The 26798-nt window shown below is 38.2% G+C and overlaps 1 protein-coding gene across 8 annotated transcripts in view; it reads left to right on the forward strand.

Annotated features, from left to right (window-relative positions):
• The window catches only part of LOC123686530 (agrin-like), a 214939-nt gene that overhangs the window by 173556 nt on the left and 14585 nt on the right, over window positions 1-26798 (forward strand). For all 8 annotated transcript variants that reach the window (XM_045626737.1, XM_045626738.1, XM_045626740.1 and 5 more), the window contains 8 exons: window positions 2247-2483; window positions 8865-9080; window positions 12342-12539; window positions 12844-13074; window positions 15980-16080; window positions 16544-16661; window positions 22707-22946; window positions 24549-24866. In XM_045626737.1, the coding sequence (XP_045482693.1) occupies window positions 2247-2483; window positions 8865-9080; window positions 12342-12539; window positions 12844-13074; window positions 15980-16080; window positions 16544-16661; window positions 22707-22946; window positions 24549-24866 (1659 nt within the window). The remainder of the gene's footprint in view (window positions 1-2246; window positions 2484-8864; window positions 9081-12341; window positions 12540-12843; window positions 13075-15979; window positions 16081-16543; window positions 16662-22706; window positions 22947-24548; window positions 24867-26798) is intronic.

Here is a 26798-nt window from a genome sequence, read left to right on the forward strand (position 1 = left end):
CTATTGCAAATACAGTCTACTTCAGCGCGGTATTCACACCAGAATCAATTAATCAGATTAGACCCATTCATTCCTCTGACATTGGTTTTAGTCAAATTGAATATTGAAGAGCGAAATAACAGTCATTAACGAAATTATGAGATTTCAGGTCCCTGAATTCAGCAAACTGTGGCTTACTAATACATGAAATGATGGTGAAATTGCACGTTAAATATTGTTCTATTCGAACAAATCGTTTTTCGATAAAACTAATATTCACATATATGGAACATGCAATGAATGCATTATTCTGTTCTGTGATAACATCAGTTGTTGGATCAATGGGTAATATTATTACCAGAGAAGAAAAACTAATAATTCATCGTAAAAATTAATAATGGATATTGTGGTTAAGCTGAGTTCCATATAAAAATGAGATTGTGTTCCATTTTTCTCTTCCTCATGAATATTCCATATTCGATGTGATTCAAATCAATGAGCAGCCTTATTCTTCTTGGAAGAAGTTCACCTACCCCAAAAAAAATTATCCTGCTATTCTTTTAAGGTAGAAGTCTAAATTTTCTGACTCTTTTTACATCTGTTTCATATTGTCTTGGTGTGAACTTGTGTCTTTCGAAGAAGACTATTTCCTTTTTGATATTCGATATTCAGTTTACTCAATATCTGTTCCTACGTAGTGGGTATCTGTGTGTTTGGTGATATGATGGCATTCTAATGAGATCTTCAACATGGTTGTAGTCATTTAGATAACGTCTTGGTTTATCAGAAACCTTCCCCAGAGACTTTTAAGTCTCTGTGGATTTCTTATGGAAACAATGACTCTGTCATTCCTCAACGATGTGCACCATCTTCTTTCAGATCCAGGTCTTCTGGTCAGCCTATCTGCCTCCTGATGCCTCAACAATATTCTTTGGACTGTAGATAGGCTAATATTCATTCTTCTAGCAACAGATCTCTGGCTCAGCCCATTTTCAATAAGCGTCACTATTCTCACACAATCTTCAATTGGCATACCCATTTTATGAATTTTTTCTTGCAAAGAGTCGAAAACAAACTTTTCAATGATCAATGTTGAACGCAACTGATAGACGATGAATTTATCGTGAAGAATTATTCGTAGATGGTTCCTCTCATCAAGTTTTTTAGCCCTTATGTCTACATTTTGCGCATATTTAATTGGTTTTCTAATGATACAATTGATAAAGAACAAAATATCATTGGATGAATTCGAGTCTATTGGAGAAAACAGTGTAAAATCTTGGTGACATTTTTGTTTTTGCCCGCCAGTGTATAAATTTCATGTATCGCCCTGCTTGTTCACGTATCTTTCTGGTGCGAAGGCTATGCCTCTTCATCTGCCAAATAGTCACCGCGGGAGCAGATGATGGTGGAGCTGCGGCTGTATGACGGCAAAAATATGCATGCAATTTGGACGCAGCCCTAAATCAGACGGTACATGAGAACAAAGAGCTGTTATCCATCTTGAGTGCTCGCTACCGCAGGTGCTCTCTGTTTTTGGCTGTATTATGGCAATAATTCTCACATATTCATTCGGATAAGGTCCAAGGTGAGGAGCATTAAAGAATGCCTTGGGGCGGTGCGCAAATAAATCAATTCCGAGGAATAAATGAGAATCTCCACCAGTTTACATTGCTGAGCCGACGTTTTCGGTCAGATCGGTTACTATGAAATATCTTCAGATATATCAGAAGTCGGTCTTATGCCCTCCTGCAATATTTGCTGAGCAAACAGAATCCGAACCCACCGGTGAACTTTAATAATCCTCGCCATCCAATCGTGCCCTTAAGGATGATATTGCTCCTTAGATTGAATTAAATACTTTACGTTTATTTACTTGCTTTTGCAGCTATGAACCCCCCTATGTTCGCATTTTTGAGGATACATCTTAATGCTCAAATTACGATGAACACCCGGTACTGATGAATTCATTATTTCTTTTCTGAGTAATCTTATCTAATTCATCGATATAAGTACGTTATGAACTATAAAAGCCTCAAACTTTTCTCTTGTCTTCATCTTAATTATGTTTTGAATTCAAAATCTATCATTTCAATATACCATAAAGAATTAATAATCACTTCTATGTCATCGAACTGTAGGTATTATATTGAAATAGCGAAAAGCCATTCTTAATATAAAATGCAAATTCTGGTTCACTTTTTCCATTAATGCAGTCGCATAAGACGATAAAAACAACTCTTTATTAAGTTTTCTTTTTTTTCCAGAACTAAATGACCCATGTAGGGATAAAGTATGCCACTTCGGAGCTAAATGTCTGGTACTTCCTGATGGACATAATGCTAGTTGCGTTTGCCCCACCACATGTCCCAATTACGGTGATCATGTAACATCTAGACCGCTTTGTGGTTCTGATGGAATCACTTATAATAACCAGTGTGAACTTCAACAAGCTGCATGTACGTCTAGCACCAATATAACCATCAAGTTCACTGGCAAGTGTGGTGAGTACAAAAAATTTGATATACATACACACGAACATCCCTCAGAATATGATTTATATTTTATTATTCTTCATGTGCAGCCTCCCCTAGGAAAACTGTGAACATTTCGAGGTGGAGAGTTCATATTTCAAGATTATTTGCGTTTTCCAGAAACAAAGAATGCCGAGAACGCCACAGAATGAGTTCATTATTTCATTAGCAGTTTGTATCTCTCTCGTCTCCCTTTTACGGCTACTCTGCAGTTTGCAATAATGATTAAACATTTTTCAACAACAACTGAACAACTTCAATCATTCTTAGCAGAAGTGCAATATGTTGGAAACTTTTGGATAATGTGGGAAATTCATTTCTGGTCATTTGGAAACTTCCGAATTTGCTGAAGAGGGAAACTTCAAACTCAAATTCAACCGACGGCTAATCCATTAGGACTTCAAGGTCAATTTTCAATGGAAAATATCGTTTTTGAATATATTGTACTTCAAAGTTCCACCGAGAACTGTTTCTGCTGTCATTTGATAAAATAGCATAAGGAACTCTATTTCATCGAGTTATCTCTTTCTATAAAGATAATTATTGCTATATAGCAATGATGATACTGTAGGATACACACTCTCATGCAAGTTTCTCAATTTAGTATGTTCAATTTAATTCGCTGATTTGCATGCGTGTATGTAGCAGGCTTAGTACAGGTTTTACTGATTCTTACTTTTGCTGCCTTACTCATATGTGTTCGGCTGTTTCTACCTCCTTTACACAGAGTCTGCAAATCTCATCTGCTGACTCACCCAAGCGGTGCTGAAGGTATTTGCACCGACAGTGTCCTATCAGCAGTTTCACCATTACCTGAAGCTCAGCTCGTGGTAGCTTCAGGAGCTTTTTGGTTTAGTTTGGTGAAACACAAATTTCTTTGCCTGAGCAAGACCCGGAGTATTCCTCCAGAGAGTTTTTCTATTGTCTTTCTCCCATTGTTGGACCATTGTCTTGTATTGGTGTTTTCCAAGCTCACAGAAGAGCTCAGGATCAACAGGTGTCAACCTTGATGCCCTTTTCAGTTCATCGGCTTTTTTCTACCACAATACTTTTCTTGCCTCTGGTCAGTTGCTTTATGGTATTAAGGGACTCCTATGTCAACAGAGACCTCTGCCTATATGATTCCAGGACCTCAGCTTGTCCTGGCTGTTCCTCTTTGAGGTTTATTTTGAGACATTCTTAGGTGCAAGTGTAGACAGCTATTGTCTCGGTTTGCAGGATGGTGGGCTCAATTTCCAGGGATCTGGAGATCCTCGTTTTAGTCCCATATACCCCAATATCTGTGTCTTAGGTTGCTGCTTACTGAGATTTAGAATGTTTGTTGGAATTCAAATATTTTACTGTATGTACAGATGATGGAAATAGCTCAATGAACTATCTAACATATTGAAAGATGTTTGGAATACATTTTCTTTGCATTGTGTGTAGAACATCATCCAGTTTAACTCTATCAAAGGCTATCCAAGAACTTGAATTAGGTTAGCGGCAAGAATACGCAAATGAGTTATTGATGGTTGGGAGAATCGGACACTACCGAGCTCAATATAACCTATATTCAAGACATCCGGTATGAGGGGAGTGCGAACGACATTTAACCAGCCGGAATTATAAGGCAGTTACAATGTCTGCCTGAAATACGTGTGGAGAGGGGTATTCGGAGCTCATTCTGCTCCCAAATGGCTAGGAGCAGGGCAATCAGATGCTCGAATTGGATTCAATCAACATTAAATATTCAATGAAATCAACATTGCGTTAAATTAAAAGCATACAGCGGGAGCTATTGGTTGCTCCGGCCAAATTAAACAGTTAAACTCTGACAGCAAAATGGATTATATCGGGCCTGGGTTATCCGAATGGCATCTGTAACCTGGCCTGTCGAAGGTATCGATTACAGTTTCTTGGACCGGCATTAGATGACCGCAATCTGGAGATATGTCAGATTGATGCACCTCCTAATCGGCTGTTTCGAAGGAGCCATTTGCGGTCACCGTATTGTGCCTGATCAGTTACAACTCGCCCTCTGGGATTTGGGTAATTTACAGCGATCGTCATTTCAAATGGGGTGGATACAAGATCTGATCGACCTGTTAGATACAGCTCCTTGGCGCTAGCTTCCCTTTGGATACCTTCCCTTGAATATTACATAATTAAATCATGCTGAAGGTCTCCTATCTTTTATCGGGTTAAAGTTTCACGCGAATTAACTTTTTATGACTTATAATCCAACTTTCATCATCTTTAACTTCACTCGTACAGGGTGACCACTTTCTCAATGGAATTGTATTGGTAACTTTTGAACCATAGGAGTTAGAAGGTTGGTCGAATGGAGAAAAAGTTGCATGCATAGAAGCATTATCAAGCAGTTCAAACAAATCGAGATTATCAGGGTCAAAATCAGCTGAAAATCAACTTTGAATGACATTGTATGATATATCGTTGAATTCAGCGTTAAAAGTTATTTCGAAAAGTGTCATAAAATATACATGTCCGTATTGAAAAAAATGAGGTTGAGGGTGGCCCAGAGAGCCCGAAACGTTGGATACGAAATCTGATTACGTCAAATTGAGAACAATTCACTGTCGAATAAAAAATTCCTGTAACATTTTTTGATAATATTTAAAATAAAGTGGAAAAAAAAGAAAAATCAAAATGACAGAATTTACTTTTTTTATGATATCTCAATAACCGGCCCTGATAATCTCGATTTGTTTGAACTGCTTGGTAATGCTTCTATGCATGCAACTTTTTCTCCATTTGACCGACCTTCTAACTCTTATGGTTTAAAAGTTACCAATACAATCCCATTGAAATCCACCCTGTATACAGGGTGATTCACCGGGATGGCATATTAGATATTTATGGAAAACTAATCATAATTTTCAGGTGAAAATTTGCATATTGGGGTTTGAGACAATGATCTTTCTCTCAAGAATATTTTCAGATGTCTACAGCTTCCGGTTATACCAGAAACAGACTACTACTTCCTTTTTTCAAATGGCACACCCAGTATATTATTGCATCATTAGATCACTTTTTTAATAACAATTTCAGTTCTCATCGCCACCATTTTTTCCATAAGAATCACATTAACTCATAAACCATTGAGATTTTACCCAAGGTATTGCAAATTGCCGGAATTTTCATCAAAAAAGCTATCTTATGATGCAATAATATACTGGGTGTGCCATTCGAAATAAGGAAGTAGTTGTCTATTACCGGTATAACCGGAAGTTGTAGAGATCTAAAAATATTTTGGACAGAAAAATCATTGTCTCAAACCCCAATATGCGAATATTCAGCTCAAAATTATGATTGGTTTTCCATAAACGTCTAATAGGCCATCTAGGTGAATCACCCTTTATTCCTATTGTCATTCATTTCGTATCAGCAATGCATCTTCTTTCTATCCATATTTTCCCTTATTTACAATGATATGTAAATCAAATCCATAAAATTCATAAAATGAAAATGATTTCATGCACATTGAATAAAGGCATCAAATATTTGTCTTATTCTCATCAAGTTATTGTACAGCCTCCAATTTAACTGTTCGCTATCATGACTTCTCCGTTCGCTTTTGAAAAACAGTCTTCTATATATTTATATCATCGCTGGAAGTTGGCGTCGTCAGAATGTTTTATATCTCCATCTAAATTGATTCAAATGTCAACGTAATAGGCCCACATAAGTTCAAGAACAAGAATTTCTTAACAAAAAGGGAGATGTGCATTTGTTTGGCCTTTCCCAGGTTTACCTTTCTCGAGCATTCTCATCCAGACTATAAACAGTATTAATCTTTTAAATAAACGGTTCCCAAGTTGCAACAGCTTTGGCCTTTATTTCTCTTCTTGAACATTATAGGGGAATAACGTCCATACAATAAACATAATCTCTGGCGTAGGCTTAAAATTTGTGGGTAAAAGTGACATTATTACATTTCTTGTAGATATTGGGGTTTTACATATTCATCGACAAAGTCAACCATGAATCAATCCGAATAAAACGATTTGTGACACCTAAATAACAGAAAAATTTGTGTACGAGTTTCCTAAAATAAATTCTTTCCATTTTTCTTGTTGGAAATCTAAGCTCACTTACGGAGGGTTAACCATTTTTTGGATACGAAAGTAAACGTATATAAAACACACTTTCATTTAGAATATGGATTAATTTTTTATTTCAATATAATGCTTGGACCTTGCTCATATGTAGGGAATACAACACCAACGGTATTAAATCCGGAGACTTTGGTGGCCACCGAATATTTTAATTATCTGAATTTCGCATTTTTGATATCTAATTATTTCGGAAAAAGATATCGGATGTTTTTGAAGGTTTTTCCTCCGAATTTTCTTATTGGGATGCTCTCAGTGCGCATCGAATTTGGGACACCCAGTACAAGGTTCATTGAACAATTATAAATAACATAACAATAAGTAAACATCAACGTGTCTCTTACCATTACTATGTTTGAAATTTTCATCGTATAAAACTTTTTGACAACTTTTTCAAAAACTGTCGCCCCTCTTAATATATTAGGCGAATTGAAAAGTCCCCGGTCTGATGCACAGATGGCGGAGCTAGTATCAAATACATATGATTTTTAGTTAGTAACAACCTTCAAACAACACGTGTCCAAGTTTGACAGCATTTCAACCATTAGTTTGTGAAATCACCGACGAAAAAATCAAAAAAGTCCACAAAACAATTTTGAATGACCCTAAAGAGAAGTTGATCGAGATAGCAGACATTGTGAAGATATCATCTGAACGTGTACATCATATCATTCACGAATATTCGTACATGAGAAAGCTGCGTGCAAAATGGGTGCCGCGCGAGCTCACAATCAATCAGAAGCAACAACGTGTTAATGATTCTAAGCAGTGTTCGAAGATGTTTAAGTGCAATAAACCTGAATTTTTGCGTTGATATGTGACAATGGATGAAACATGGCTTCATCATTTCACTACGGAGTCCAATCGACAGTCAGCTGAGTGGACTACACACGATGAATCGAATCCAAAGCGAGGAAAAACACAACCGTTAGCTGGCAAGGTTATGGCATCAGTATTTTGGGATACGCAATGTATAATATTCATTGATTATTTCCAAAAGGGCAAGACCATCAATATCCATTATTATATAGGGTTATTTGATGGAATAGTTAAAAATCGGCCCCATTTGACGAAAAAAGCTGTTTCATCAAGACAATGCGCCGTGTCACAAATCAATGAAAATAATTGCATCATTGCATGAATTAGGCTTCGAATTGCTTCTGTATCCACCGTATTCGCCAGATCAGGCTTCCAGCGACTTTTTCCTGTTCTCAGACCTCAAAAGAATGCTCGCTGGAAAGAAGTTTAGCGCCAATGAAGAAGCAATCGCCGAAACTGAGACCTATTTTGAAGCGAAAGACAAATCGTACTACAAAAATGGTATCGAAAAGTTGGAAGATCGCTATAATCGCTGTATCGCCCTCGAAGGCAACTATGTTGAATAATAAAATCGAATTTCGCCAAATAATGTGTTTTACTATGGTAGACCGAGGACTTTTCAATTGACCTGTGATTACCCTGTGTATCTCAAAAACTGCTCATACCAAAGCCAATACTATTTGACATTATAATAGTCCACTCGAATTAAGAGTAATGACGAAAAATTCCACGGACAACTTTTTCAATTACAGGGTGAATTATGAACTGAACGAATTTCATTTTGAATAATGTTTGACTTACCCCGCATCCAACAATAATATTTATTAAAAACCAGTCTAAAATTATTACCTTATGGGTAAGCAATATTTGTCGCGCAAAAGTGTCATTCAAGATGTTTTCCTACAAGAAATTAAAGAAATGCCATTTTTCAACTTCGTCACCCCTGTATGTCGAAAACTAGTCATAAAATTGAGTTGGACCTAGACTTTCTTGTTCAGAAGGTCATATTCTACAAAATACGAAAATTTCAGAAAAATTAACATAAGACAATTTTCTGTAGGCTGCTGTCTGATCTTTTCAGAGTAAAAATACTAGACATATTTTCAAATCACCTTAGTGTAAGTCATTTTCCTTGTAACATACCCATTTTCCAATGGAATCGTCAAAGACAAGACTGAAGCCTAGTCACAAGTCAGAAACAGTTTGTTATGAGACAGCAATCCAATAACTTTGTAACGTTGTAATATTCTGTCCTACCCCTAGTGGAATAACAATCAAAACAAGGATTCAACAGTGGAATTCCACTCCAAATTGAATATTCCGATTCCTGCTGGCTGGAAATTCACGTTTAATACACCTTTGCCCGTCTTCCCCGTAACGTCACTTATGTTTGATATTTGTCAAATTGTCGTTGCAGATCCCTGCTCCGGGGTTAAGTGTACGGAACCTGAGATATGTCAGCTGGATCCACGCCGGAACCCGATTTGTCGATGCGGAGATACGTGCCCTCTGGAATTCACCCCAGTATGCGGATCCGATGGAAAAACTTACTCCAACGAGTGCACTTTGAGGCAGGAGGCCTGCCGAAGGAGGAAATCCCTGCATATAATATATAGGGGCAAATGCAGTTCAGGTAACTCGCCTATAACAAATAAGTTTTTCATCCTTTCTTTCAGGCTTAAATTCGTTTTCACGCTCGCGGAGTTCGGAATTATACAGGGTGTACTTTGAGTGACTGGCCATAGCCTAGTGGTGAATGCAGGTCATTCAGGACCTATCAAGAAAGTAGCTTGTTTTGTACCCTAAGACTGTGCGGAATACGTATCGCGCACTACGTCCATTTTATTTTGTTTAGCGATGAAACGCATTTCTGGTTGAATGGCTACGTCAAAAAACAAAACTGCCGCATTTGGAGTGGAGCTAATCCTCAAGTGTATGTCGAAACACCGTTACATCCAGGAAAACTGACTGTTTGGTGCGCTTTATGGGCTGGTGGAATCATTGGTCCGTACTTCTTCAAAAACGATGATGGCCAGAACGTTACAGTCAATGGTGATCGGTATAGAGCCATGATTACCAATTTTTTCATTTCTGAATTGAACAACCATGATGTCCAGGAGCTGTGGTTCCAACAAGACGGCGCAACATGTCACACAGCTCGTGCCACAATCGATTCATTGAAAGACACGTTTGGTGACCGCCTAATTTCACGTTTTGGACCTGTGAATTGGCCTCCAAGATCTTGTGATTCAACACCGCTAGACTACTTTCTGTGGGGCTATGTAAAGTCATTGGTCTATGCGGATAAGCCACAAGCCCTTGACCATTTGGAAGACAACATTCGCCGTGTTATTGCCGATATACGGCCACAAATGTTGGAAAAAGTCATCGAAAATTGGACGTCCAGATTGGACTACATCCGAGCCAGCCGTGGCGGTCATATGCCAGAAATCATATTTAAAATGTAACGCCACAAGATTATCTTGCGGATAAATAAAATTCATGTCAATCGAATAATCCATCGTTGTTTTATTGCATTTAAAGTTCTTTAGCTCTAAAATAAACACCTTTTTTTAATAGTATCTAATTTGGACAAACATAAAAGAGGTCCAAAATATCAACATAAGGATAACAAAAATATCCTTAAAACCTGTTGGCTGTATTCTGAAGTTTAAAATGAAATTGAAGGAATAATTTTTCCAAAACTGCCAGACATTTCCTCAACAGTCACTGCTAGTTTGAATGGTGTATAAACAAGTTGGCGTCTGAAAACCAGAGAATGCATTCAGAAGCCTCACAGTCTATATATCAAATGAAGCCCAAACACAACTGAAGGATGAAATTCAGTATGATATATACATAATACCAAGCCCGACAGTCATAATATAATAAGTACATGCATTACCATATGCGGCAGTATTGAATATGTGGTGAGATCAATTGTCATAACAATGGGGATGATGCTAGAGCATTCGCACCTAGAGGAAGGATCAACTAACTAATTTGACACGTAGCGTGATACTCGCTTAATTCATGATATATTCTCTGTTGGGAATCGAGGCTTTTCAGATATCAATTTCCTGGTTATTTGCTGAACAGCAATGAGAGTAATCACAACTTTAGATTAACGGATTTATATTTGTTTGGGATCGAATTCGAAATATAAATTCCCAGGTGAAGGCCCCTTTTCGAAACCAATTTTAAGGCATTTAGTTTATCAATTCCATTAATGAATTATCGGATTTTTCTACCCGTTATTCACAGTTTAGATGTAGTGGCAGGGAATATCGATCAAATAAGAGCAGTTCTCCTGCCAGCATCCAATATTGTGGGAAATATAAATGACTGTATGTGTATTGTGAAATTTTTTCAAGTGGGAGCCTCAAGGAGGTCAAATTTTGGGATAATTACCAATGCTTGGATAAAATTCTCCTAAAAGTTTCTCCTGTAAAAGTCATTTCACAACACAAAGGTAAGCCTGTGTTTGTATCACTGAAGCTTTGAGAACGTGCCCAACTAGTTCATTGGAGATCATTACAGATCTCACACCTCTTCATCTAGTGATAGAGGAAGTGACCTATGAGGCCACTCTAAGACTTTCTAGGGAAGGTACCTGCAATGAGGGAATTAGGAATGAGAGAGCCTGGTCCTCCCTGACTATTTACAGACCATCAGCAAACCTTCCCAGTGACGAAATGGTAAAGAAAATTAACATCGAAAAAACCTTCATTATGATACTAAGTAGAAAAGAACATTAGGAAAAGAAGTCCACAATTCCAGTTCTTGAAAAGAATAGCATCAAATGGAACTGGACTATTCGGGACTGGTACCAAATGCTCAAAATCGTTGAGCCCCTGTCTTAAGTGTCTTTCAGGCAGAGATACTTGCAATAGAAAGATGTGTAGAAATTAACCTAGCAAGAAACTATCAGAAATGTGATATAGCAATACATTCTGATAGTCAGGCTTCAATCAAAGCACTGAGCTCCTATAATATCATCGATTCTCAAATGGTATTAGAGTGCCGAAAAAAACTCAATGAAATAGGCAAAAATAACAAGGTCTTTTTAGTATGGGTTCCCGGCCACTTGGGAATTAGAGGGAATGAAGAGGACAACACACTTGCCCAGAAAAGGAGCACAAACTCCTTTCATCGACCCGGAACCTCTCTGTGGCTTGGACAAATGTACCTACAAGATAGAGTTTCAAGAAAAGGAAAAAATGAAAAAAAAACACTCTGGAGGAATCTTCCTGGTTTGGATCACTCCAAAAAGTTCCTTCGAAACTTTGACACTGCGCGATCCAGGAAGTATCTAGATCTTAGCCAAAATATACGACACCTCTTCACTGGATTCCTCACAGGGTATTGTCGCCTTAGGAAACACCTCAGAAAAATGGATCTAGCAGAAAATGACCAGTGCAGATTCTGAGGGGAGGGGAAGAATTTCTGGATCACCTGGTGACGGAATGCCTCGCCATCACTAGCCTACGTAAAATCTGCTTAGTACACGAAACTTGTAGAAGTGAGGAATCAGCCTCCTTGAAGCCATCCCTGATACTGGAGTTTATTAGAACTCTGGAACTGGAAGGCGAGCTGTAGATCACGTTATGGAGAGAATGGCTCTGATGGGGGGGCCAATAGACCATTAGATCGCAGTGCAACGGAATCTCCTCAATTCAATCTTGATCTTAAGAATCTTATTGACTAGCCCTTACTATTTAGCTATTTACGTAAACTGACTTGTAGATGTCAGTTTGTGAAAGCCAAATTGAACTAGTGCCTGCGTTCAGACGTTCAGTTTGGCTTACACGAACTGGCTTTTAGATATTGATCCTCCAAGACCTATCTCGTTCCTCTTATTTAATTAGCTGCTTATTATTATTTTTTATTCCAGGTATAAACCCTTGCACTAGTGTCATCTGCGGTCATGGAGAAGAATGTGCAATCAATAAATTTGGCATTGCACATTGCGAATGTGCACAAAACTGCGAGCCGGTGATGAGACCTGTTTGCTCTAAGGAAGGAAGGACCTTCCCTTCAGAGTGTGAAATGCACAGATCTTCTTGCTTGAGCCGTACGCCCATGGAAATAGGTGAGTGATTTTCTTCTTCTTATTGGTAAGGTTAGGTTTTGAAGTGCTAATTAAATATTCAAAGTTAATAAATAAAATCATTTCGATGTCTCCCTCCATGGAACTTTATTTTTATAGCCACGTCCTGTATATAATAGGCTTAAGCTGAGCTATCATGATTTGTCACAGGTTAGGCTGAATAAGAAGATAAGGTCATCCGAATAAATTCCACAGTCAATATTTCCGACTGAAAGAAATCCCAAATCTTATTTCACCCAACGTTTCTCACCAAGTTGTTGAATAATTTTCAAATATTTTTTTGCAGCTTATCGCGGCGTATGCGGAGAGAAGGGGCCTTGTTCAGAGCACGTTTGCCACTACGGGTCCACCTGCGTCGAGAAATCTGGTCAGGCTTATTGCGAGTGTCCAGTCTGTCCAGCTGAATTCGCTCCCGTATGCGGATCCGATGGAATATCTTACGGAAACGAATGCAAACTTCGTCTGGAGGGCTGCAAACACCGGAGAGACATAAGAGTGCTCTACGATGGCCCTTGCAGTGAGTGATATCCGTTTTTGTCCCTTTTCGCCACATCCTCTCGGCGTCTTTTCGGATGGAAACCTTTTTTCCGATAGACTTACGCGTTCAAATTGATTCAATAATATTTTGTTCTCCGTCTGTCTTTCATTACAAAATTAACTAAATATGAGCAAAATGTAGACATATGCGGTGAAAAACTTGATGAAAGAAATCATCTTCGAATAATCCTTCAAGATAAATTCATCGTTCGTCAGTTTCGTTTAACATTGGTCATTGAAAAGTTTGTTGTCCACTCTCTGAAAGAAATGAGTTCAGAAAATGAGGATACCAATTGAAGATTGTGCCAGAATGGTGGCACTTATTGAAAATGGGTTGAGCCAGTGAGCTGTTGCTAGAAGAATGAATGTTAGGCTATCTACAGTCCAAACAATATTGACAAGGCATCAGGAGGTAGGATGGCTGAGCAGAAGACCTGGATCTGTAAGAAAACGGTGCACATCGTTGAGGGATGACAGATTCTTGGTTGCCACAAGTCTTCTAAATCGCCATCCTACTGCTGTTGAAGTCAGAAATCGATTGATGAAGGTACGTCAGGTAAATACAAGTGAGATGAAGACCATACAGATCTGCAATAGGTCTAGAACTTCTCAGAGAGCATCGAATTGCGCGTCTTCAATTTGCACGAGAACACATAAACTGGTTAGAAGCTCAGTGAGTCCAGGTACTTTCTTCTGATGAATCCAGATTCAGCATTCAAGCAGCTGATGGTCTTAGATGCTCTTGTAGCCGTCCAGGAGAAATATATGCCAATGCCTGTATAGAGGAGCGAGTTCCATTTGGTGGAGGATCTGTTATGGTCTGGGGAGGTGTGACTTTAGGGACCACACAGACTTGGTTTTAATGAATGGATCTTTAACAGCAGTAAAGTACATAGAGGAAATTCTTATGGACCATGTTGTACTTTCTATACCATTTCTGGAAGAACAGGGAAGTTATTGCATGACAATGCATATCCACATACTGCTCGAATAGTGACAGCGTACTTGAATGAGGTTGGAATTTCAAGGTTCAACTGGCTAGCACGAAGTCCTGACTTGAATCCCATCGAACAACTATGGGACCAACTAGGAAGGCGAGTCAGAACTATGGTTACATCTCCCAATAATTTATAAGAGCTGCGTGAAGACCTTCGCCATGAATGGGAAAATATTCAACGAGAATATTCGAAGTCTCATTAAGAGCATGTGGAGACGTTTGAAAGCTGTAATCAGACTGAGAGGGGTCACACGTCATACTGATACTTTTGAGATAATTTTTTCAATTCCAAAGTTCTCAATTTTTTTAAAATAAAAGCTTATAATTAAATAAAAACTACTATTGAAGTTCAATCACAGCTTGAGTGGTACTAAATGACGTGAAGCAACTGAACTCTTTCTTCAGTGGCTCAATCCACGAGCTTTATAAATGAACAGTAATTTTTTTCTCCCGATGCTCCATCTGTTACTTCCGAAGACAACCAGACTAGAAGCGACAAGAGAAAAGCCACTCTGTGAAAATCTTCAATTCGAATAATCGAACAAGGCTGGGATCTTCGGCTGGGGTTTTTATTTTCCTTTTCACTGCAGGGAGCCGATACACTTTTGGGACCGTAGCGAAAAACGAATTAATATGAATCAGTCCCTCAAAAGTTGAAAAGGCTTTTAGGGCGAATCAAGCCACTCTTGTTTTCGACTCTCAAGGATTTCTTTGGGACAAGTTTAAACATCAGCCGAGCGTTGAAACGGAGTTTGATTTAAAATTCTACGGGTTCACACCTCCGTTCGTAAACGGTTTCGTTTCCTTTTTTCCTTTCAAAAAGGATTGAAACATTCTGAGGATAATGTTCGTTTCGTCCGGAGACTTCCAAGAAGAGGTTTCGATTTGAATAGCTCGCTATCTGGACAGCTGTTAGACTTAACAAGTAAAAACTATGTCATTACTTAAAATGAAACGATACAAATTTTCAAAAATAAAAACAACCTGACGAAACAATGAATTTTTTTGTGAATTTTTTGTTGTCTTTCCTTTATATTTGCTAGGCTACTTTGGCCATCTACACAGCAAATATTTCATTATCCACAAGACTCTATCAAATTCATTAACCACTACCAGACATGCACAACGTCCATGACCTAGCCAGGATTCGAACCCGGTACATTTGCCACCACAGCCAACTCTCAATCCACTGTGTCACCGAGGTAGTTTTTCTGGGAATTTTTCTAAAAATGTTGCAACATTGAAGAATATCAGTGGAATCGATATTTCGCTAAGGCATCAGGAATCAATTTTCGTAATATCAGAATATTCTGCTCCTTTTCAAGTTTATTTCCCCTCCCGATTCTTCACATTAATCCTTTAAGATTACATCAAAAGGGAAAGGCGTTCATTAAAATCTCAGTTTTTGTCAGCCATCGATGTCGTCACAAAGACATCGGCGATTTAATATAACATTCCTGCTGTAAATGGAATTTGATATTAATTTAGAATAAGAGCTCCGTACTGCATCAAATTTTCCATGTTTTTTGAAGTTTTTTTCATAGAAGACATTTGAATGAGGATTATATCGATTTCCAGAATTTTTCAGATATTCAACAATCACAACAATGGAACAAGATAAATCTACAAAATTCCATTGAATTCGGACACATACATGTTCACATTATGTGTTTTCGTTATTCCTTTTAGTTATTAACGTTGTTTCCATTTTCATTGTTTATTATGTTCTTCGTTGACGTTGACGCAGATTTAGCAACTGAGATGTACCAGATGACAAAACAGATGATTCATCTGGAATTATCACCAATTATTCAATGTGCAAGGAATTTTCATCAAGAGAAGGTCAACACAATTCGAAATTTGATAATTTTATCTTCAAATGTTTCAGATGGTTGCGAGAAAAAACCTTGCGATTTTTACTCTGTCTGTGAGGCAAATGGAACATCAGAAGGAAAATGCGTTTGTCCCAAATCGTGTGCAGATACGAAGGTAAGTGAGACATTATCTCCAAAGGGATTACCACCACGTGGCTTTAAAAGATGTAGTGCTAAAATATCAAAATTTGCCCACCCTGTACAGGGTGTCCCAAGTTCGACGCTCACTTAAAACATCTCGAGAACTATAAGACTCAAAGAAAACAGATTAGTTCTCAAGTTACAGGGCGCTTTTGAAAAATGTTTCAAAGAATTCGCTATATCATTAATTTTTTTTCATTCTACAATGTAGATTATTGTTTAAAGAAATTATGTGAAAACCGCATAAAAATCGGTGGTTGTAAGAGTAAAAATCTACAATTTCGTTTCAAACTGAGCAGTCACGTGGCGGTATTCTCTTTCAAGCATCCCCTATTTTCGTGGAAGCTTTTTTAGCCGGAACGTTTACATATTCAGAATGCGTGATTTGAAGTTCCATACATAAAGGTGCATTAGTAATTTAACTGGGCCAATTTCAGCTGAATAATGGTACAGTATGCGGCACAGACGGTGTGACATACTCCAGTGAATGCGAGCTGAGACTCACTTCTTGTAAGCTGCAGCAATTCATCCTGCTAGCGTACAAAGGGACTTGTGGTAAGTCTTTTCATTTCTAATTATCTCAATGACGCTAAATTATTATCCGCTTGTATAATCTAATGGGTGATTAAGTTTTTATTGTCCTCACGGCTCCTGATCGATTGCAAGGCTCGAGAGGCTGCATGCGGATATGCAATCAAAACGGGATAGACAAAAGCGGTTGAACACAGTCAGGAAGGGTTTCACATCTGTCTTACTCTTAATAGAATGGATTCCATTTTCCTACAGGGGGGGATATAAGATTCGGCTTCTTCCCCGTTTTATGGTAATTTTTATTTCGATCGGTTTCCGTATAGACTCGATTTTACGAGAAAGTTCGTTTTAAAATTCGCTCGAAGTGGTTATCGAATAATTTTTGGGTTTTCGTACTGTATTTTATTCTCTCAATATAAAGAGTTTTCCAATCAGGGGTTTCAGTTTGAATTGGAGCTTCGTTTTCTTCAATAGAATGATTGGATTCAACACCCTTGAGTAGAAAATTTAACAAAACGAACATATTTTAAATGAAATCTCAGAGTTAACAGATACAAATTTATTCAAATTATTATAATCATTTACATTTTCTTTTTCTAGTACGGATTCGAAGAGATAGCAATCTCAAAAGGTAGTTTTAGATCTCCTCTTTTACTCTTCTGTGAAAAAAGTATGCAAGTCAACATTTAAAAATTGAAATAACAATTATAGAGAGTTTAATTTCATCTTTTGGTTTATGTTAACTCTAACAGGCCAATTGAAAAGTCCCCGGTCTACTATAGTAAAACACATTGTTTTGCCAAAATTCGATTTTATTATTCAACATAGTTGCCTTCGAGGGCGATACAGCGATTATAGCGATCTTGCAACCTTTCGATACCATTTTTGTAGTACGATTCGACTTTCGCTTCAAAATAGGCCTCAGTTTCGGCGTACTTCTTCATTAGCGCCAAATTTCTTTCCAGCGGGCATTCTTTTGAGGTCGGAGAACAGGAAAAAGTCGCTGGGGGCCGGATCTGGCGAATACTTTGGATGTAGAAGCAATTCGAAGCCCAGTTCATGCAATTTTGCCATTTTTTTCATTGATTTGTGACAAGGCGCATTTTCTTGATCAAACGGCACCTTTTTTTCTTCAAATGGGGTCGTTTTTCAACGATTTCATTCCTCAAACGATACAATAACGCTTTATAATAACCGCTGGCCCTTTTGGAGGTAATAAATGAATATTATACCATGCGTATCTCAGAATACTGATGCCATAACCTTGCCAGCTGACTATTTTTCCTTGCTTTGGATTCGATTCATCGTGTGCAGACTACTCAGCTGTTTAAAGCTGTTTAAGTGCAATAAACCTGAATTTTTGCGACGATATGTAACAATGGATGAAACATGGCTCCATTATTTCACTCCGGAGTTCAATCGACAGTCAGATGAATGGACTGCACACGATGAACCGAATCCAAAGCGGGGAAAAAACACAACAGTAAGCTGGCAAGGTTATGGCATGAGTATTCTGGGATGCGGAAGGTATAATATTCATTGATTACCTCCAAAAGGGTCACAACACCAACAGCGATTATTATATAGCGTTATTGGTTCGTTTGAAGCATGAAATCGTTAAAAAACGGCCCCATTCGTGGAAAAAAAGGTGCTGTTTCATCAAGAGCATGCGCCGAGTCACAAATCAATGGAAACAATGGCAAAATTGAATGAATTGTGCTTCGAATTGCTTCTGCATCCACCGTATTCGTCAGATTTGGCTCCCAGCGACTTTTTTCTGTTCTCAGACCTCAGAAGAATGCTCGCTGGAAAGAAATTTAGCGCCAATGAAGAAGTAATCGCCGAAACTGAGGCCTATTTTGAAGCGAAAGACAAATCGTACTACAAAATAGGTATCGAGAAGTTGGAAGATCGCTATAATTGCTGTATGTTCAACTATGTTGAATAAAATCGAATTTTGCAAAAAAAAATTGTTTTACTATGGTAGGGGAACTTTTTAATTGGCCTGTTACGAGCAACAAAAGAAGTAAACCACGTTGAATTTGCAGTTTTTCACGTCGGAAAGACGATACCCCTCATTCATCAACTTCGACAGTACAAAACGAAATAGAGCACTGTCGGCAATTACAATGAACAAACGTACTTCATCTTAATCGAGTGCTGTCGTTAGGTGAAATGATGTAGAACGCTCGCGGTAGGGCCTTATTCGCCTTCGAATTTTGGGAGCCATCGATCTGGTCTGTTGTTTCTCAATTCATTTCATTTCCATGTAGTCGTGGTTTACCCAATTTCCATATGTCAATAGAAAGTTTGAAACTATGTCGGTTAGTTCGGGCGCGGATCAGCCAATGTCTAACTTCCATACATTTCAATTGTGAACTGGCAAACAATGATCCTGTAGTTGGACGCAGACAAATTGGTAATCCAGATGGGATAATTTCAGTTTCCAATGTTTTCCTTGCCTTCGAACAATCGATCTACCTTACTCAATGAACGGGCGTCGAAACACTGGACTGGCATTTGGAAGCCAAATCATTAATTGCCATTTAAGGGGTAGGATCACCGGAGGACAACAATCTGGTCTTACCTGACTACTCAGACGAGATTTGCTGGAAGTCACTATGACAAGTTTCCGAAAATGTATGTTCGACCACAATGGTCAGCTGACGTCTAGACAGAACTGAACCTGTTTTTTACATTGAAATCATTATTTTCTCAGATATTATTTTTTAACAAGTTTTCATATATACATTTATTTAATAACATAAACTGCGCAAAAGAATTAACGCACATTATGGAAATCTCAAATTTATTCTACAACTGAAGGTGTTCTCAATGATAATTATTTTTATCAGAATTATGCATGCATATGTTATCCACTTTCAACGTTTTTCTTCAATACAGATGTTTTTTCCCAGTAGGAATAAAAAAGATGAGATTATCAGATTTTGAATGTATTGGCTCCATTCTGAAATCAGTTGTTCTCGATCAATTCTAGTGATCAATAGTTTTTCTTTTTTTTTCGTTTGATTTTCTACACTCGATCGCTATGCAACGCGAAACACGCAATTTGACCCAAGAGGAATGTGCCCAAGCGATAGTTTTGCGAGAAGAAGGGTGGACATACACAAGAATTGCAGAAAGGTTGGGAGTTTCCCATACAAGTGTGTCCAGAATGTTGCAGCGATTCAGGGAGACAGGTATGAATGTATGAAGACCAGGACAGGGTAGACCACGGGTAACAACTGCCATTCAAGAACGTTACTTGAGAGTTTCTTCGTTGAGACAACGGTTTTCAACCGCTCGCCTCATTCAAAATCAGCTTGAGCAAACTCATAGGGTGCAAATTAGCACTCAGACAATAAGAAATCGCCTCAGAGAATATGATTTAAGGCCTCGTGTCGCGGCAAGAGGCCCAGCTCCTACCCCAGCCCATCGAAGGGCGCGTTTGGATTTTGCGAGAGAGCATATCCATTGGGAAGAGGCTGATTGGGAAAGAGTGCACTGAGCATATCTTTCATGTGGACGTCTGTATACAAGGGAACCTCGATCACAATGGTAGAGGCAGAATCTAGACTTATCTGTGAAGAGAACTCTTTTCCAATCAGCCTCTTCCCAATGGATATGCTCTCACGCAAAATCTAAACGCGCCCTTCGATGGGCTGGGGTAAGAGTATGAATATGTTTGAGAAGAAACCGCTAAGAAATTGAACAATAATAGAATTGTACAATAATTTATACCAATTTCACAATTGAAGGTATAAAGAAAACCAAAAATCATTTATATCTGTTACACACATAATATTAAGCGTTTGTTGCGTAAGACTTAGACCCCCTAAAAAAGCCTGGTTAGGCCGATGATTTAGTTGGACAGGGTGCGAATAATTCATGAAAATCTCTGGCCAATATCAATTTTTCAATCGCGTAGCCGAAGAGCACTGTAAACAAAAGCGTATTCGATACAATCGAAAATCTCCTATATGTCTGTACCTCTCAAGGGTGACTCATTCCCATTCGCAAACAACATTTTACGTCGAAGTGAACACGAACACAACCATGTCACACGAAGAAAGCGAGGATCAGAAACCAGAAAGGATGTATCAGTAGACTTTTATTAAACAAACAACGCAGGATATGAAAGGGAAGCTCCTTTGATAAGCTCATGTGATCACCTTCTAGAGACAACCTACATCCTGATTCACATGGAGAAGGTGGTATAGACAAGACTGGAAAACAAATGACTACTGTGATACCTTTATGAGAATTTTTTGATACGGTATTGATTCATTGTTTCCAATATTGAACTTTTACGAAGGAACTAACTATTGAGTAAAAATGATTGAATTTGGAGAAGAAAATCGTGAAGGTTTTTTCATGTAAACAATTCTTGTTACTCAAATATTGTAGTCGTTTTTTGCAAGTTTTTTAAATTTTACAACAAACCAACTGTTTGAGGAAATCCAAAGTCGATGTTAAGTTGTTGTTAAAATGCCTAGAGCACGTGTACGCCGAATATATCGCCAGCTAAGTGAATTTGAAAGTGATCAAATTATTGGTCTACAGGAGGTGGGGTTGTCATTTGAGAAATCGCTAACCGTACGAACAGAAATCCAACAACTGTTATGAGATGTTGTCAAGCGTGGTTTGATAAAGCCCAAAATCGAAGAAGAGTAGGCACTGGACGTCGAAGGAGTACAAATGAGGTTCAAGATCGACGTCTATGACTTATGGCCATTAGAGACTGATTTGCGGCAACTCAATCTTTGGCTGATGAGTGGTTAGGAGAACAAGGCCATCTTGCAAATGTCTGAACGTTTTCCTGCCAGATAAGGTCTTTTGGACTGTAGCATTATCGACCCCATCTTGTGTTACCTCTGACGGTTGAGTATCGCCGGCAACGATTACAGTGGTGCAGAGAACGTCAACATTGGAATGTGAAATGGCATCAGGTTGTCTCTTCTGATGAATCTCGAATCTCCTTGGGTGCACATGATGGCCGAAGAAGGGTTAGACGAAGTCGAGGAACAAAATTTGAACCTCAGTTTGATGTTGAGCGCCATGTATATCGGACATTAGGCGTTATGGTATGGGGTGCTATTGCACTTGCAAGTAGGTCACATTTAGTCTTAATTCGTGGTAACATGACAGCGCTGCGTTACCTTCAAGAAATAGTGGAGCCATATATTCTCCCTCATCTTAACCGGCTCGAGAATTCAATATTTCTGCAAGATAATGCCCGACCTCATGTTGCCAAAGTTAGTTTGAACGCCCAGATTCCCCCGATCTTTCGCCCATAGGGAATGTTTGGGACATCATGGGTAGAAGGCTTGGAAATTTACCCCAGCCCTCACGGACTTTGGCGGCACTGAGACATGAAGTACAGGTATCTTGGGATAGTATCCCTCAAGAAGAAATAGACCATCTTATTGCATCAATGCCTCAACGTGTTGGGGAGTGTATAGATAATCGTGGTTGACAAACACATGATTAACAAATTTATTGAAAAAAATTGTAAACCCTTCGTTTTTTTTTTCAAATTTCAATCATATACTCCTTGCTATACTATCTATGTTTTACCAAAAGAATTTAAAATTTGAACAGCTCTTCTGGGTGTTGCAGTCTCTTTGACAGTGTACTTCCTAAAACAGACGAAGCTGGTGAAATAGCTCAGTTATAAAAAGTATACAATTATGCTACTCGAAAAAGGTTCCGAAGCAATTGAAACACCTGGCTTCAAAATTTCTGATTGAGTAACAAATTTTTCATACAACAATCTGGGTTATCATCATTCACGTGTTTGATTGCTCCGAGTCAAGACTATTCGACTGGTTTCAAACGAATGAACAAAATCATATTAAATGGGTGTAGAAACAGCTTAATTCGTCGATGTTCAAGTTCAGTCCCCCCAAAACAAAGTCCTGACTACGCTATTGACACATAACAAAACTTCCTATTTCCCCCTTTCATCAAATCAGCATCCTGTTGACACTGCGAATTCGTACTGTCAAGTTTTAAGCGATTTATTCTCGTAAATCTGTCATTTGTCATTCCGCTTTTTTGTGATTCCAGATTTATGCGGGGGCGTGAAATGTAAATATGGGGGCCGATGCGAGGCAGGTAACTGCGTATGCCCCACGAACTGCGAGGGCTCAGGAGTCGAGCCAGTGTGTGCCTCCAACATGGTGACATTCCCTAACGAATGTGAATTACAGAAGGCGACGTGTTTAGACGCCGACAACTCAGCCCATCTAACTGTGGTTTTTTACGGCGACTGTCGCGAAAGATTCTCCGTGGAGGGCACGTACAACGGTAAGTTGCTTTTTGCGTTTATCTCCTAGAGATTGGAAGGACCTGTCAGTCGGAATAAGCAGTTGAGATGTTCCGGGCCACATGTATAAGTATAAAGCGACGTTGAGATTGGAATTCGAGATAGATGTTTGTTCGTGAAGAACGAACTTTTCAAGTGGCCCTCAGAGAAATTGGTCCTTCGCTTTCTGGCACTAAATTGTGCCGCAAGTCGATAAAATATATTTTTTAGGTAACACGGAAAAATTAATATAACAGGCCAATTGAAAAGTCCCCGGTCCACCATAGTAAAACACATTTTTTTTGGCAAAATTCGATTTTATTATTAGTAGTTATCGAATAAATTTTTATTATCTCAATATAAAGAGTTTTCCAATCAGGCGGAACGATTGGATTAAACACCCTTGAGTAGAAAATTCAACGATCTCGTACAAACAAAATGAACATAATTTGACTGAAATCTCAGAGTTTACAGATACAAATTCATTTAAATTATTATAACCATTCACATTTTTTTTCTACTACGGGTTTACAGAGAAAGCAATCTCAATTAGTAGTTTTAGATCTCCCCACTTACTCTTCTGTGAAGAAAGTATGCAAATCAACATTTAAAAATTGGAAAAACAATTTTAGAGAGTTTAATTTCATCTTTTGGTTCATCTTAACTCTAACAGGCCAAGTGAAAAGTCCCCGGTCTACCACAGTAGAACACATTTTTTTGGCACAATTCGATTATATTATTCAACATAGTTGCCATCGAGGGCGATACAGCGATTATAGCGATCTTCCAACATTTCGAAACCATTTTTGTAGTACGATTTGTCTTTCGTTTCAAAATAGGCCTCAGTTTCGGCGATTACTTCTTCATTGGCGCTAAATTTCTTTCCAGCGAGCATTCTTTTGAGGTCTGAGAACAGGAAAAAGTCGCTGGGGGCTAGATCTGGCGAATACGGTGGATGCAGAAGCAATTCGAAGCCCAATTAATGCAATTTTGCCATCGTTTTCATTGATTTGTGACACGGCGCATTGTCTTGAAGAAACAGCACCTTTCTTTCTTCGAATGGGGCCGTTTTTTAACGATTTCATCCTAAAAACGATTCAATAACGCTATATAATAATCGATGTTGATGGTCTGGCTCTTTTGACGGTAATCAATGAATATTATACCTTGCCCAGAATAATGATTCCATAACCTTGTCAGCAGACTGTTGTGTTTTTTCTCGCTTCGCGTTTTTGTTCCATTGCTGTTTCTTAAATAAGACACCCTTTATTTTTCAACACAGTTTTTGTCAGCTGTCGAAAACCATTCCTTTATAAGTTTTTCAAAAAAAAGAAATCCCAGATTTTCAATCATATCCAGTGGTGGCAGTAAAAAAAAAAAACATTGCTTGGCGTAATAGTTTCTCACCTTACAACGACACCAAGAGGTATTGAACATACTGAAACAAATCTACCTTTCTTTATACAGACGCCTCCGTCTTTCCAATCTCACTAATCGATTTCCCCCTTGAAAACCTATTTTCTTACTGTCGCGTAGCGTAAATAGACATTCCCATTGGACAAAGCCATGCACACAATAAATAGAGAAAACTACCGCCTTTTCAGCAACTACACCGCCTCAGACTGTCGCCCCTGTAACAACCGAAGCCACCAGGTCTAACGAAACAGACGTGAGCAATGCGAACGCTGAGAAAGAGGCCTGCAAAGACATCCACTGCGACTTCGAGGCCACCTGCGAGCTCGGCAAGGAGAATTTTCCAAGGTGCACCTGTCAGTTCGATTGTGCCGCCGCTGAACTGCAGTCCACGCCAAAACCTATTTGCGCCTCTGATCTCAGAATCTATCCCTCGCTTTGTGCCATGAAAATGGAGGCTTGTCAAAGCCAGAAGGAGCTCCGTTTGAGACCTTTGGAACTCTGTCAAGGTATGATCCGTTAGAATGATGAAAGTTGGGCGAAAAGTTTCGGTTAAAACATGATTAGGTTCCATCGAACACGTCGAGAACAGATGCCAATCGGTATCGCTGTAGAATCTATTGTTTGGGGGATGTATTCAGTTTGTCAAATGAGGTACGCAGCTGGAAGACGTGGTTGTATTCAGCTTGGTTCATCGTCTTGAATAAAGGGTTCATAATATGATTCTCCTACGGAATTTCATTTAGATATTGTTCACCCAAAATTAAGAACTAAAATAATTTCCACTGGAATATTTAATTGTTATCAACAATTGTTTCGCCACACTGTAGCTTCATCAGGCTACATTTCTGACTGATAAGAATACAGAGTTTTTCGGAAACTTATATAGGAACAAAAATTCGACATTGGCAGAAAAATATTCAATAGGAAATCATAAACTTCGAAGTTATATTGCCGTCTGGGATTTCTAAACTATCGGAAGAAATTCAATGAAGGAGATGAGTTTACATCTGTTTGTTCGTTCAACAGAATATTTTGGGTATTATACCTGTTTATTTCTAGGGATTCTAACAGTGTTAATCTTATGCTTTTATTTTCTGAATGGAGGATTTCAAAGTTGTGATTGAAGGTGTGATCTAGTTCTTTTAAATGATTCGCATAAGTTGAAAACGAACTATCAGATGTATAACTCTTTTGGTGTTCGTTTATCCTTTTCTTGAAAGATCTTCCTGTCTGTCCAATATAAACCATAGGACAATCATTACAGGTTAACTTGTAGACACCGGATTTATTTTCTTTCTTGTTTTTTAAAGAAAAATGTAGACAAAACTGAGAAAGAAAATAAATCCGGTGTTTACAAGTTGAACCAGTAAAGATTATGGTTTATATTGGACACACAGGAAGATCTTACAAGAAAAGGACAAACAAACACCAAAAGAGTTATACATCTGATAGTTTGGTCTCAACTTATGCAAACCATTTAAAAGAATCGGATGATACCTTAAATAATAACTTTGAAATTCTCCATTCAGAAAATAAGAGCATAAGATTAACACTCTTAGAATCCCTAGAAATAAACAGGTATAATACCCAAAATATTCTGTTGAACGAACAAACAGATGTAAACTCATCTCCTTCATTGAATTTCTTCTGATAGTTTGGAAATCCCAGGAGGCAAATTATCCAATATAACTTTGAAGTTTATGATATCCTATCGAATATTTTTCTGCCAATGTCGAATTTTTGTTCCTATATAAGTTTCCGAAAAACTCTGTACTTTATCAGTCAAAAATGTAGCCTGATGGAGTCACAGTGTGGCGAAACAATTGTTGGTAACAACTTAATAATCCAGTGAAAATTATTTTAATCCATTTAATCCATTTCATATAAATTTAAAACAGTTTTCTTTCATTATTAGCTTATTAGGAATGAAGGGAAATTTGAAAATTATTGAGCCCCAACTATTCTGGCAAGCAAAAAAAAAGTTACTAATATATTAAAGTGTTTTTTCCAATAGACCAATAGACGTTTACAAATTGATTCAATAATATTGTCAAAGTTTCAAAAGTTGATGACGCAACCGCTAGATACCTGCCAGAAAAATATTTCCTCAATCGATCCCATTTAAAATTTTCTGGCTTTGTGTCTTCTGGTAGATATTTGCACCCATCAAAACTGTTTCATACTTGGCAATGCGTCAGATAACTTTAGAAAAGTTTCTAATTTAATCTTTAACGAAACTATAAATACCAGTTTGATAGGGTATTCATCTTACAAAATCTACTTTTCAATTCGATATCGCGAACAAACAATTTTTTCTTTGTTCACCGAGCTATTTTCCGAGCCATCCTATTCATTGGAATTTATGTTGTCGAAAACTATAATCGAAATCAATTTTCTCGACGGATAAAAAGGGATTTTGCAAAGGGAGGACCAGAATG

Source organism: Harmonia axyridis, chromosome X (genome assembly GCF_914767665.1).
Source record: "Harmonia axyridis chromosome X, icHarAxyr1.1, whole genome shotgun sequence".
NCBI lineage: Eukaryota > Metazoa > Arthropoda > Insecta > Coleoptera > Coccinellidae > Harmonia > Harmonia axyridis.